Raw genomic sequence first — 15013 nt, 5'->3', positions numbered from 1 at the left:
TCTATAGCACGCAACTATTGACAGGCCATGGTTGTTTTGATCAATATTTATTCAGAATTGGGAAGAGGGCCACCCCACTATGCGTATATTGTCAGGAGATCGACAATGTAGAACACACCATCTTCGCATGTCCCAGATGGGCTGATAATAGAAGGGAAATTTTAATTAATAGACTGATCTCTGACAATTTAATTAATTGGATGGTGTATAGTCAGGATAATTGGGACTGGTTCAAGAAGTTCGCGGGGGAAATTCTCCGTATTAAAGAAGACGAAGACAGAAGACGGGGGTCGTAGTTATAGTTGGGAAGGGAGGACAGTCCCTCCGTGGAGGGCCCGCATGCTGAGGTGTGCGGGTTCCTGAGAAGGGAGGGAACTCCTGTGGAACTGTGGGGTAAAGTTAAGACCGAGTCCCGGCCGGCGGTGTCGGCCCTGCGGGTGCCTTGGTGCTTAGTGGGGTCGGTGCCACCAGTTTGAGGCATGGCAAAAGATAAAGACCGAGACCCGGTTCCTTGCTGAGGGGCTGAGGGACGGCGTTGCCTGACCTTGGCCATGAGGTGGGGGATTAGAGGCATGGCAAATGAAAAATAAAAGATCCGAGACCAGGGAGGCTAACCTGCTATGCCGGACATATTGCCGGTGGGTGGGGGACACCTCCTTTAAGTATATGGACACTCCCCCTGACTGCGTGTACTTAAATGGATATCCGGTCGGGGGGAGAAGGAAAAAAAAAGATGCTGTATGTTTACTCTCACCAGGTTGGTCTAGTGGTGAACATGTCTTCGCAAATCAGGTGATTTTGAAGGCTAAACAGGAAAAAAAGATGCTCAATTTTTATTTAGATGACAGGAAAATGATAAAATATTGGTAAAAAGTTACATTTAATATTTTTAGCCGAATCAATCTTAATTCTTAATAAACTAAATACAGATAAACTTTTTTCCAGAAATAATTTTTACATTATCAATATTAGAAGATTTATCACAGAATGGTTATAAATGGAAGAAGGTGGACAAGCACTAGATTTAAACGAATCTTCCCATGCTCCTTGTGTGCCTGAGGCAGGTGGTGACACAAATAAATAAATTTTTGAGAGAATACCAGGAGGCAAAGAAAGAAACTGCTGTGTCTGCAGTGCAACAAGCACAAAAGCAGATGGAAACAGGAAAAAGTCAACATACATGTGTAAAAGTGCAAAAAAGGTTTGCGCACTAAATCTTATCTGCTCCATCACTGCTAAATTAAAAGTTATTTATCATTTTTGCAGTAATTATGTTAAACTTTGTTAAACTTTGTTTTCTAGTTTATTTATTGTGTTTACTTTTACATTATTAAATGATGATAAGCCTGCTCTTTAATCGTTAAGTATCATTTCTGATAACACGACAATGAAGTATTCATTTCTAATAAAACACCCTTGCAGCCTTACTTTTGAAAAATGAGTGATTTTTTAATTATTGAGATATAAACTTTAAAATTAGTGAGTGTAGAAAAATATAGTGTCTTTCATGTGGTGTAACTCATCTTTAGCTCAACCCACCGGGTTGGTCTAGTCGTGAACATGTCTTTCCAAATCAGCTGATTTGAAAGTCGAAGAGTTTTAGTGTTCTAATCCTAGTAAAGGCAGTTACTTTTATATGGATTTGAATACTAGATCATGGATAACGGTGTACTTTGGTGCTTGGGTTTCAATTAACCACACATTTCAGAAATGGTCGACCTGAGACTGTACAAGACTACGCTTCACTTACACTCATACATATCATCCTCTGAAGTAATATTTGATTGATGGTGATTCCTGGAGACTAAATAGGAAAAAAAAACAACAAAACTCATCTTTAGCTTAATATTTTTTTAACACCTCAGAAAATGTATCAAACTGGTTAAAAACAACAAAACATTTGTAAGTATGACAATTTTTTTTTTTTTTAATCTTATTATTTATAGGAACATATTTTTAAAAACTTCCCAATAAAGAATAGACAATTACCAACAAAATTTTTAAAAAATCTCAAATTTTAGTTAAAAAATAATTTAGTTATGATTTTTTTTTCAAAAACGTAGCAGATTAGCAAAAACTACTCTAGCATTCTAGGCATAAACTAAAGAAAAATAATAAATTCCCAGCACTAAAGACAAAAAAAAATTTTAAATACCTAGCATTAAAAGGGTTAAATTATTTGTATCGAGAACATTCTGCGTAACATGAGGACCCTGAGGGTATGTAAGCTAAGGCGGTCCCCAGAAACAAGACTCATGACTAACTGTCTCTTAATCAGTCATTCACACTAGTAGTCAAATCAGTGGACAACAGTCAAACACTGGATTTGGGGATGTGGCTGATTGATAGGGACAAGAAGCAGGGAGAATATCTGAGGCCATTCTAAAAACCTTCCACCTTTCCACTATAGTTCCAATAGAGTACAACCAATGTCTTCCAGGATGATGAATTATCCTGGGCTGGAAGTCGTGTCAGGCTGGAAGCCTGACACGACTTCAATTGATACAGATGCAAGAAGAGATAAACCTGAGGGCGTATGTATGCCATAACCACAATTTAGTAATTATGCAATGCTTCTACTCTTTGTATGATATTCCTTTATGTAATTGCATTATGTTTGATTTAATTAGAATTCCAATAGTAATTATTATCTTGAAGTAATAGGCCAGTGCCTGAATTATGTTTGTTGTTGTTAGTACTTACATAGCTTTTGGATCATATTCAGCCCAATTTGTACGAAATTCTTCCAAGTGATGTTCTCCCAAAACTGAATTATCCAATAAAAGATTACTAAAATTGTCAATGATCATAGCTGGTAATAAATTTAAAAACTGTAAAAAAAAATATTAATTAAAATGAAGAAGTCTGCTTAATATTTTGATTTGTAAAATTATATCTAATCTTTTTTTTATTGTAAAATAAAATAAAATTAGCTCTTCCAAGGATATGTATTTTACTTTAAGTAAAGTGGTATCTGAAATCTCTGTAGTAGGGTAAATCCATTGAAGTGACCCAAGGGTGGTTGCTTGACCAATTCGAAAAAAATTGAAACATATCCATTTGTTTCCTAAATGTCTCAGGATCTTAAAACTATTTTTTTTTAAACTTAAGCAGTTTACCTGTGGCAGCAATTTTTGTTACAATGTGCACACCTATTTTTGTGATTGTAAAGGTTTATGGAAAAAATCATAACTAAAAAACTATTGGTTCTGGAAGGATGAAACAAAAGCAATTTATTCATATTTTTTCAAGGTAAGAGATTGGTCTATGGTTTATTTACCTATCTCTCTTCTTTCTATGAGAAAATTATCAATTAATTTGAACATGAAAAGCTGTGAAATTTGGTTTTTGGTAATTTTTTTCAAGAGGCAGGGATGGCATACACTCTTTCAATTATTTCTTTATATGTAGATATATGTTAGTAGTTTTACCATAAATAATATTAATGGTGGAGGTAAAACACTCACTCCTAAATATTTATGAATTTTTAAAAATTAATTTTTTTTTTTAAATTCAAATTTTGACTTCAAATTATGATGGGGCTGGTGATAAAAATCTCAAATTTCCACTACTTGGAGTGTTTTTGTAGAAGTTTATGACAAATAAAAATGTTTCTTGTGTATTGTACTAATAAAAAAGTTATAATCTCTCAAAAATCATGAAAAACCTGTTAAAAGCAATACCATTTTGACTCGCCGAATAAGTGCTCCAAGGGGGTTTCTTGTCTTCTTGGCAATAATTGTAATATTATAATAATAATAATGTAATATTTTTGTACTATTGCTATAATTGGAATAGACTATTTTGAACCATTCAATTACAGTGTTCATGTTTTAACAGGCGCTTGAAATCATTTCCAGTCGTCAGGAAAATTCATGTTGCAACATGCTCATTTATGCTTATTGCATCATTTACCTTTGCAGTTACAGACTGGTCAGTCTGATATTAGTCAGTGACCTGTTCACATCTTTACCGAGTGTCTCAAATTTCATCCTGAGTTTGGAAGTTTTATTAAATAAATAACTTTTACTTAATAATATTATATTTACAAATGTTAAAATCAGTTGAATTTTTATATTTTCAAGTAATTTCACATAAAACAATGGAAAAACAATGTTCCATAGGAATTCATGTGAATGAAGAGGCCATAAAACAGTGTATGTTACAATGCCAAAAGAAGTCATTCAAATTTGTGAATTTAGGGATGAGAACCAACAACTTATTTTTTTATGTGTTAATTCAGATGTCACTAGTGTTTGTAAATGTCATGAAAAAAGTTTTTGTCAAAATTTATTCACCTGTATGGACAGTTCTGTTGTGAACCTTTGAGAACTCGTAAAAAAAACAGTTAAGAAAAACTTAAGATAAAAAACATTAGAGCAAGCCTTTAAAGAACATATTTTTCCAAATTTAAAATTAATTCCTGAAAACTCTCTTTGTGCTAACTGTTTCAAAAGTATTTTTTCAAAAATGTAAAAATCTTCAAAAGTGGTAGACAGTAGCCTCAAAAATGACAATGTGCAGGTTCATTTTTTCTACCCAGCTGGACACGTGCATTATTTCAAAAGTCTCAACAAGACAAAGTGTGGGTACCAATCTGCAAAATCCTGAGAAAGTTGACATTACTTGAACTAACTACAGTGACAGGTCGTTCTCACATAATTTCAAGAGAATAGTTAAAAGAGATATCACAGCTATTGGCTAACCACACTAAATAATAAACTTTCATTACTACAAAAACTGGCTATTTCACTGAAGAATGATTAAAATTTTGCCACAATTTATTTTTTATTTGATAGTATTTACAAAAATAAACCAGTATAAAAATAAAAATTAATTCTTAAAAAAGATGTAGGCTACTCACTGAAATCCCAGTTTGGGTAAGTTTTACAAGCATTTTTGAATCAAAATTGTATTAGGTTACTGGTGCTGGTTAAGTTATCATTGAATTATGACCTATCATTAATAATTTAAAAAAAAAACTATTTTAAAAATTTTGAAAACGGCAACTTCAACAACAAACGGGCTATATATAAAAAATGTAAAGTGCAAAGAAGACAAGAAACCCCCTTGGAGCACTTATTCAGCGAGTCAAAATGGTATTGCTTTTAACAAGTTTTTCATGATTTTCGAGAGGCTATAACTTATTTATTAGTATAATACACAAGAAACATTTTTATTTGTCATAAACATCTACAAAAACACTACAAGTTGTGGAAATTTGAGATTTTTATCACCAGCGCCATCATAAATTGAAGTCAAAATTTGAATTTAAAAAAAAAATTAGTTTTCAAAAATTCATAAATATTTAGGGGTGAGTATATCACCATTAATATTATTTATGGTAAAGCTACTAACATATACCTACATATAAAGAAATAATTCAAACAGTGAATGCCATCCCTGCCGCATGAAAAAAATTACCAAAAATGAAATTTCATAGTTTTTCATGTTCAAATTAATTGATAATTATCTCATAGAAAGAAGAAAGATAGGTAAATAAACCATGCACCAATCTTTTACCTTGAAAAAACATGAATAAATTGTTTTTGTTTCATCCTTCCAGAACAAATAGTTTTTTAGTTATGGTTTTTTCCGTAAACCCTTACAATCACAAAAATAGGTGTGCGCACCGTAACAAAAATGGCTGCCATAGGTAAACTACTTAAATAAAAAGTTTAAAAATAATAGTTTTAAGATCCTGAAACATGTAGGAAACAAGTAAGTAAGTTTCAATTTTTTTTGTATTGGTCGAGCAACCAGCTTATGTATTTTTGGGACATTTCGTATGGATTGATTCAGTAACCAATACTTTAATTGCATACATTAATTAATTACAATATACTTGTATTTATTTTTTGCTTAAAAACAAGTATGTCTTTTTTATTTAAAAGCGATTAACTGGCTGTAAGTTATAAGTTCAATTATAGTTTTAGATATGTTTGGTATTTTAAGTTATGGGCTGAACAGTCTAGGGACAAAACCATGATGGATTAATGAAATAGCCATTAAATGACATTGAATAAAATACCTGAATTACAATGCTACTTTTAAAACCACTAGTGTGGGTTATTAACTGGTTTGTGGTTCATTAAATTATTGACATTGTAATTTACCATAGCACATTTGGACTCACCTTTATTTTTTATAAAAATATTTTGTTGTGTTTGTAGTTCTGTGTTTTAAAGACATTTATTTCATTCGTGTCAACTACAGGCTTATACTTGATTGTAACTGTCTACACTCCTCTTTACTTATGATTAGAAATAAATTTTGTAGCATGTGAAAAATGCCAAGCCTGATATATTTGAATCCATCTGATGGATACTGAATCCAGAATCTTACAGAAAATAGGCAGTGTGCTACTATGTACCACAGAGGTTGGCATACATCAGTTTTAAAATGCCATCTTAATTGGCTGTATAAATGTAACCTGTCTCTGCTTGTACCTGATTCGTGTTGGTATTGAGATTACTATAATATAATTACTTACATATTAATAATAGATTTTTTAATTGTACGGTTTGTAAATTTGTTTCATCATTAATTTTTAAAGTTGACATATTTGTTATTTTTGAAAATGCTTTATTTATTTTTCATATGATCTCTGTAGTTCTTAGGCTTATCATAGTTGTAAGTTTGCAAAAGTTCTTGAAATTATTATAAAACTTCTGTCAGTCATGTTGTACTGTAATGAACATCGGCGAGTTAACATGAGTCTCAAGCTGCTCTTAAAAACAATATAGCTGTGTGTACAAATAACAAACATTTTGTAATATGATTAATAAGGAAATCAAATGGTGAAGCAGTTTACTGATGCTTTCTTCACTATGTGGAATATACTGTTGCATATCAGTATACTGATTGTTCTGAAATGAAGGTGACATTTAGTCCTAAAAGTGAGATGTTTGCTCTGTTTACCGATGAACTGGCTATATAATGAACAGCATTGCTCTATTGCCACTTTTATTGCGATGGGTTTACATGAATCACATCTATAAGGAAGATCAGGACAGTTAACGTCTGAGTTGAGGGAATGTTTATTATGCATTTCTTCTCGATAGAAGGTGCACATTAATTTATTCTTCACTATCAGCTCGGACCTTTTTATGGGTGTGATGCAAATAAAACATCGTTTCTCTTGTATGAACTACAGAGATTGGATAAGAATTTATTTTTTCTAAGAGTAAAATTGTTTATTATATATCCAGTCCGTGTGGTGAAAAGAAGGTGTCATTTATATTGCTTCCTTCTGAATTTTGATGGGTTTAGCATGTCTGTGTGCAGTTTAGTGAAGAAGGCGACAAGAAATTTCTTTACTTCACACTTTCCTCAGTTTGGCTGCAAAGGGTGTTTGTAATTTAATTAATGGCTATGCCACTTTCAGAAGTGATTTGTATCTGATGACAGGTCAACTAAAACCTTTTGGATTATGGCACATAGCATAAATATATATACAAAAATGCTATCTATACCTTGATAATTGTTTTTGATTAATCTGGTGTTATTAGAAAATCTCATATTTATTTCTAAAATTTTAAAATTAAAAATGTATTAAATTTATATCTTAAAGACTTAGAAAGTTATTGTAATAAAAAAATAATGAAAATTATTTAAAGAATTATGAATTGAAATTTTAAAATGACATTGGGCCCAGAAAAAATATATTCGCTTTACAAAATAATCGGTTCAACAATTACAAAGACATATTTTTAAAATAATAATCAATTTAAAGAATAATGGATTATGCTCTATCGAGTGTATTGTTATTCGAGTATAAAGTTAAATCTTTTTTTTTATTAAAAGGTAATTGTTTAAAAATGTTAATAACAAGTATAGAAAATGTAACAACAAAAGTTACTTTTAAACAATCTCTGGATGTCAATTACATAGTTTTACATTTTCAAGAGTACATTTTGAATGGTTAGTTTAAAATGATACTCAATAAAAACATGAGTTCCTTTTTTTTAATAAGGAAAAGTTATAGAAAGTAGTAGGCGTGATCTAAAACATTATGCATATAGAAAATTTGATTTCGTCTTCTTGATATTTATAAAGTCCTCTCTTTATAAAAAGTTGAACAGTCCTCTTGACATTTATATGATCAAAGATTATAAAATGCTAATTTATTTTTTTGGTGATGAAATTACATATATGTTTCAAAGCTTTTATGTGGATCATGAAAATGAAATTATGTAGTGTATGAAAAATGCCAGGCCTCCAGGATTCAAATCAGGGATCTTTAGATCAAAGACTGAGAAACTTATTCGAGAAATAAAATCTAAAAGTTCAACTTACCAGGTATGATGATAAGAACACAAAACTTATAAAGTAAATGTGATAGAAAATGAGTATTAGGTATTTATTTATATCTTCAGCAGTAAACCTTGAAAAAGCAGCGTCATTCATAGTCCATAACCAATGTTCTCCTATTGCCGTTCTAGAAAAAATAAATAAATATGTACCTTCTTTATATCATTTAAAATGGAACATTTTATAAAATTTGTTGGCTGAATTTTTAAGAATACAATTTTAACACAATTATATATATGTAATTTTTTTACGTATATATATTCTAGGTGTCCGATAAAAGAACTTAGTGGTTTTCAATTAAATTTACATTATTACATTTAGAATTACAATTGTTTGCCTTTACATAAAAAGTTTTTTTACATTCAAAGTTTTTTTAACTTTCAGTGTAACTCAATTTGAACACCGTTTACAGCTCTATAGACGTCAAACCAATATTCCAGTCCACCTAATTCCACACTGGCAAGCATTTCTGCAAGAATTGTTTCCATGACTTCTATTATTTTTCGGCGCAGGTGGTCAAGTGACTGGATATGTTTTCAGTATATGATGTCTGTTACATAGCCCCTTAAAGAAGAAATCTATCGACATCAAATTAGGACTTCATGGGGGCAGAGCGATGGGCGTTTCTCTGCCTGTCTGGCCTTCCAGGAAACTGTTGAGAGCAGTGCGCACAATTTCTGCATGATTTGGAGGAGCTCCATCCTGTTGGAAAATTAGGCCCTTACATTTTCAGTCTGCTGAAACACAACATTTTCTAACATGTCCGAGTACACAGTGTCTGTAACAGTCTGCTTATGGAAAAAATGTACCAAGACTATGATTACACATATCGCATCAAACATTCACTTTTGGATAGTTGTGGATGAATTCCATTGATTCATGTGATTTTCCGAGTCCCAAACTCTAGTATTATGGCGATTCATGACTCCACAAACATTAATTTTGCTTCATCAGAAAATAAAATGTGATGCAGATAGTTTTCATCAGCAGTTGAAACTGAAGTCTAGCATGGTTGTTACACATTGAACTTCTTATGGCTTAATATTCGGTTTAATTTTCACAAAGTTGCTTTAATTCCTTGTGAAAAATCAAGGACAATGCCATTAGGAATGTTTAGTCGACAATTAACACTACGATTGAAAGTTTTGGACTTTGTTGTAAGACACTCAGATTTTTTCTTTATTTTAGGCATAAGTGCCCTTTCAAATCGCTTCTGTTTTCCCAAAAACTTTTCACACCACTTATTTATGAATTTTAACATTCAGAGAATTTTTATGATAAAAAAGAGTTCAAGAACAGTTTGAACAGTCTTTAGATTTTTTCACCGGCCATCAATCTTAAAGAAGTTAAATAGATCTTTCAGTTCATCCACAAATGTAACTGGAAACTTTCTAAGTTAATACCTGCCACACAAAGTGATTGCCCTTATGCCTTGTTGATATTCATCAAATGCAAGCTAGATGGTAAACTGCAACCATTTGATGTCAAAAGGCATATTTGTATCACTGGGTATCAATGGAATGTGAGGGATAAATAAATCTTCTCTCGCAGTATTCTCCATAATGATCGTGGATTCTGTTATGTTGGGCGACAGATTCTTTCTGATGAATCTTGTTCTGTTGCACAGTTTTGGCGGGTCGATGTTACCTAGTAGAATGATAAGGGATCCATTTTTTAAAGTTAACTTGTGTGGCAGCATTCCTGGGGGTTCTAAAGAATTAAAAAATTCCTTAGGGTAATAAACAGCTTGTTCAGTATACATTACTGTATTAGTGGATGAGTTGGTTATAGAGTTGCCAGGAAGCATATTCTTTATGAGATTTAACATATTTAAAGTTGTCGTTTTTGAGAGCTAAAATGGCCCTTTGTACAGCCATCGGTGCGAGTTGTAATTTTTGTGTATATTCAAAAAAACTTTGGTTATAAGTTCGACAAGTGAAAAGACCACATTGAAGAAATTTTAGGGAAACAAATTTTGAATATCAAGCAATTGTAACAAAGTAACAGCAATTGTCAAACTGTTCTACACTTGTTTCTCCTGGTAAGTGTACCCGCATGTTTTTCTTGATTCATTTTAAGCATGTCTCCATAAGGCTGGTGACTTAAGACAGGCATTAAGTTCATTGGTTGGTGTAGACCATGGAATTACTGTCAGGGTTTGTTGAAAAGTTCCTGCCAGGAGGACCAACAGCACCACCCATAATTTGCCTATTACACCGTATGTCTTGTAAAGTGAGATCAAGAGCTTCTAGTGCCCTTTTGTGAGGCATGGTGATTTGTCCCAAATGATAAGTTTGCACTGCTTGAGCACTTGCGCTTGACCGGAGCCTTTGCTGATGTTGCCAACAGGCTGTTTTGAAAACTGCAGATTTGATGGTAGTTTCAGAGCTGAATGCACTGGTGATTCAACTAACAGTATAGATGCTATTCCAGAGGACGCCATGGCCAAGGCAATTTCATTTCTCAGTGAGCAAAATGTTTATCAGAAATGTTTTCCCAGTTCCCTCAAGTGTGTCCAGGAAACAGACCTAATCATTTCCAGCTTGAATAAGACTTAGAACAGGAGGAGGAAGGGGAACGGCGCACTTGTGAGGAGTGGGAGGAAGAAGGGGCAAGGTGTAGGTGTGAGGAATGTAAAGGTGTCACCACAATGAACAAGTGAAACTGACAATGAGGTGGAAAATGAGTGAGAAGGAGATAGAAATGGTGACTCACACTCACAATGGGTTAAAGAACATAACAGTTCTGCACCGGTTTTCAACCTTTTAATTTAAACTTCAGAATTAAGAATGCTATCAGTCTGGCAAATTGCATTTTGTTGTAAATTTTGTTGGCTTTTGGAAAATCATCTTCCACTTTGGTTAATTTCCTCATTGTTGTTGAGATATTCGCAAAGACCGCAAAGCTAATCGTTAAAATTTTGTTTAATGGGGTGGAAAAGGGATATGAGGTAGTTTTTCAAATAGCAAAGTAGATAACAATTTTCCTCTTGTTTGTAACTGAAAGTGTACAAAATTTCATCATGATTGGAATAATACTGTAGAGCTGTGTAAAGGACAAACAATACACAAACATTTTTATTTATATTTATAGACAGAGTTGATGTTATTTCTTTCTCAAAATCTTAGAAATCTTTGCATTTCTATTAATACATTAGTGTGAAGTCTAAAATAACACAAAATATTAACCAAGCCCTGATTATTTCATGTTAAGCACCCTATACCTTGTACATAATGGTGTAAATAAAGTAAAATAATATAAAATTGTTGATTTCCTATTCTATTCAGTGCTTTAGCACGTAGTATGAGCTCTTAACAGTAGTGCAGCAGATGCTGTTTTGTGACCCCATCCGTGCCACAGTGTTGTACAAAAAAAGTCATAATAATTATTTCTCTGTGTGGTTTTTAAATCAAGGTATTGTTCATTCATCTTCATATCATACTGAAAATGATAAATCTAGTAATTTAAAAAAAAAAAAATTAATGTGTTTCAATACCTGTTAATCATCTAATTCAGTAATAAGGGTCATCTGCTATGTTTAAGACTGTTTACAATGCTAATGCTATGTTTTAACTGCTCTGGACAAGTAAAACAAGTAGCGTTGCTGTTTTTTATTGCCACAAAAACAAAGCATCACTGTCTAAAATACTTTTTAGTTTACTGACTCCTACCATTTAATGTCTGCATGTTTGTCATTTATCTTCAGATACACAGATAAAGAACATTATATTATTTTCAAGTCGTAAAATATTTTCTAAAACAACTGCAAAAGTTCAAAAAATGATTTAATAAAAAATAACAGAAAATTTAAAAAAGAGGTTATCTATTTATATAAGGTTTACCATAAATAATATAGAATGTAATTAATTATTAATTAATGTACCTTAACAGTAAAAACAGTGTGGAAATCATACTACCGAAGTTGAAGTATGTATTCATTGTTTGTGAACTCCCACTGATTCCGTAGTAAATGAAGAAGTTATCCGATTTCACCTAGAAATAAATTGTTTTATTAAAATATTAACGTTAATTAAATTTTTTTTCATGAAAAGTTTTTAACAAAAGTATTAGCTCTTCAACCCATTACATACGTCTGGGTCATAGTAGTCCTGCTTGTGGCCAAATGTATATACGCATCACTAGCATCCCAAAGTTACAGCTTTCTTTCAAATTTTAGTAATTAATCCCCCTCTATTTATGGTATTAAGTTTTCTGAAAATGATGCGCACACAAAATCACAATTTGCAAGACTAAATGAATGAAAAAAAAGGATGATGAGAGTCTAAATGTAAAATGAAACTTAGTAATTGTAAGTTTTAGTTCCGTAAATATTAATTTGTTATTTACAATTATTTTATTTTTACGTCTCATTACTCATTACCGATATTAAAAAAAACGTGTCATATTCAGTAAAAAGAATAGCTTGAGCACAATTTAATGCTTTTGCACAAGCAAATTTTAAAATTAAAAAAAATTCTTTGGTGCTAACATTAAATTTTGGTTTTATTTAGTCTTTTTTTGTCTGAAATTATGAAAAGATCTACGACTAATTTTTTGCTGTAAATATAATTGTAAGTATAATTTAATTGTAAATAAACTGTAAATATAATTTTTTATTGCAACCTATCTCTTTGATGAGCTGAAGCGCTGCATACAACAGATCGCTTCTCAGTATAAAAGGGTGGCTTAATTTTTCGCTTTACACGTTCTGTTGCAGTCTTTCTCACGGATGCGATGCACGTAAAGAATTTAATATACAACAGGCTACAGTCAGAGCGCTTTCTCTGATAGTAATTATGTTTATCATGTAGCCAAATACTATACAGTTAACGTGGCAGAGGACTGAATATAACCTACATTTCACTAAAAAGATTGACGTACTGATATGCGACCGTGAATTATGTCGAGTGAAGATTTTAACAGGAAACTGTTCGCTTCTTACTTTTGCTTCTGAGCTTGACATTAGAAACATGTTATTTTTGAGTTTGCTATGTCATTTTAAGGGGCGATTCTTTTTTTACTCATCAGGTCACCTGCAGTCATTATATCGGTATTACTATGAACCTTGCGGTTTGGGAACAGTTTAAAACAGAACCGGAAGAAATTACATAACGTATACTATTAGGTAATAGATTGCATTTTAGAAAATCAGAGGATTCTCATTCCCTTTATGAAAGTCTGATAACAGAGGAAATCGACGCATGTCCTAAGAAACTTGAAATGTCTGCCAGGACTGCAAATGTTGGTGTATCAAACAGAGTAAAAACAATGAAATTATCGGATCCTACCGCTAGTTGTCATAAAAAGTAAGTGTATTGACACAAACTTTGGATATCAGCCTAACAGTAGAGTTCTTTTGAATCGCCTTCAAAAAAGGTAGGGTAAGATGAGGATCTTCGTGAGTTCGTTTCACGCAACGCATTGTAAATCCCCCGAGCGATCTTCCCTTTTTTTTTTTGTTCAGGTGATATGATTGTAAGTGTGTTTATATCTACAACCTTTATCTTGTAGAAAGGCTAATTCCAAGAACTGTCGATCGATAGAACGTATTAATGAATTTCCTTTGATTTCAGACATGTCTATGTCTGTAGAGTAACAATACAGTAGCATATCCGTGTTTATCACAAAAAAACTAGTCGGGTTTAAAGATTTTTTAAAATGTCGCCTGCTTTCTCTCCGGATCCAAAATCTAACTATTAAGTAACCGTATCCTTTTAATCTAGTATGATATTTTAATCTATTTAATCCAGTATTTTTGAATAAGGTTGGAAGCGGTTTAATATTTATCAAGTGTGTAATGATATAATGCGTTTTATCTTATGTGAAATTTTAAATCTTTTTTTAGTCTAATAATTTAATAAAGATGCGACAAAGGTTTGTGCTCTGTCTATGTTAAATGATTTATTCGCTCGATAATGTAACTCGATAGCAGTTACGGTCTCTTTTATTTAAAAAATATATAATTATTTTCATATGATTTACACAAGAAAAGATTGAATGATTGCTTTTAAGACGCACGCGCGCCCGCGTCTTAAAAGTACACATACACACACAAACAAAACTCATTGAGCCATCGGTATTTAATTAATAAGATAATAAAAATCAAACCTCTTTTCCAATTGTTCCGTAAACGATAAAAAGTAAACCGATCGGGAATAATGTGTAAGGAAGTGCCTGCAAAAATTAAAAACAAATGTTCATTATTAGCGTAATCGTTTAATTATAGAATAGATTTAGATTTATAACAATTTTTACAACTTACGACAAAAGTCGTAAAACTTCAGTATGAAGTTAATACCTTAAGTGCGGTCAGTTAATTCGCATTTACAGAAGCGTCGTGTTAGTCTGTATACTATGTGGACTACAACACAAATCAAATCGTATTGTAGTCTAGAAAAAAATTGATTTAAATTATTCTTTATCGAGCTGCAAAACGAGTAGAATGTAGAATATTTTAACCGGCTATATGTTTTATTTTGAAGATCTTCACAATCGAGTCGTAAACAGGGTCGGCGTACTTTAAAACATAACAAGTAATGTTTATGTCCTCTGAATATTTGTTTTCTTTTACCGCTATTATTATTTTTGTATCTTTTTGTTTTTTCTTTTCGTTATAATCTTTAATCCTAAGTTATTAGAATTAAAATCTAATGTAACATATAGAATGTAAGCGGTCAAAATCGGTGAATAAATAACTAAA

At 32.0% G+C, this 15013-nt stretch overlaps 1 protein-coding gene across 1 annotated transcript in view; it reads right to left on the bottom strand.

The window, feature by feature from the left end:
• The window catches only part of LOC142327872 (voltage-dependent calcium channel type A subunit alpha-1-like), a 136058-nt gene that overhangs the window by 15449 nt on the left and 105596 nt on the right, over positions 1-15013 (bottom strand). The window contains exons 24-27 of the mRNA XM_075371231.1: positions 14422-14487; positions 12197-12306; positions 8299-8440; positions 2704-2831 (exon numbers count right to left, since the gene is read on the bottom strand). Coding sequence (XP_075227346.1) covers positions 2704-2831; positions 8299-8440; positions 12197-12306; positions 14422-14487 — 446 coding nt within the window. The remainder of the gene's footprint in view (positions 1-2703; positions 2832-8298; positions 8441-12196; positions 12307-14421; positions 14488-15013) is intronic.

Source organism: Lycorma delicatula, chromosome 7 (genome assembly GCF_047948215.1).
Source record: "Lycorma delicatula isolate Av1 chromosome 7, ASM4794821v1, whole genome shotgun sequence".
Taxonomy (NCBI): domain Eukaryota; kingdom Metazoa; phylum Arthropoda; class Insecta; order Hemiptera; family Fulgoridae; genus Lycorma; species Lycorma delicatula.
The sequence above is the reverse complement of the archived record's forward strand: the minus strand, read 5'-3'. Positions and strand labels throughout refer to the sequence as shown.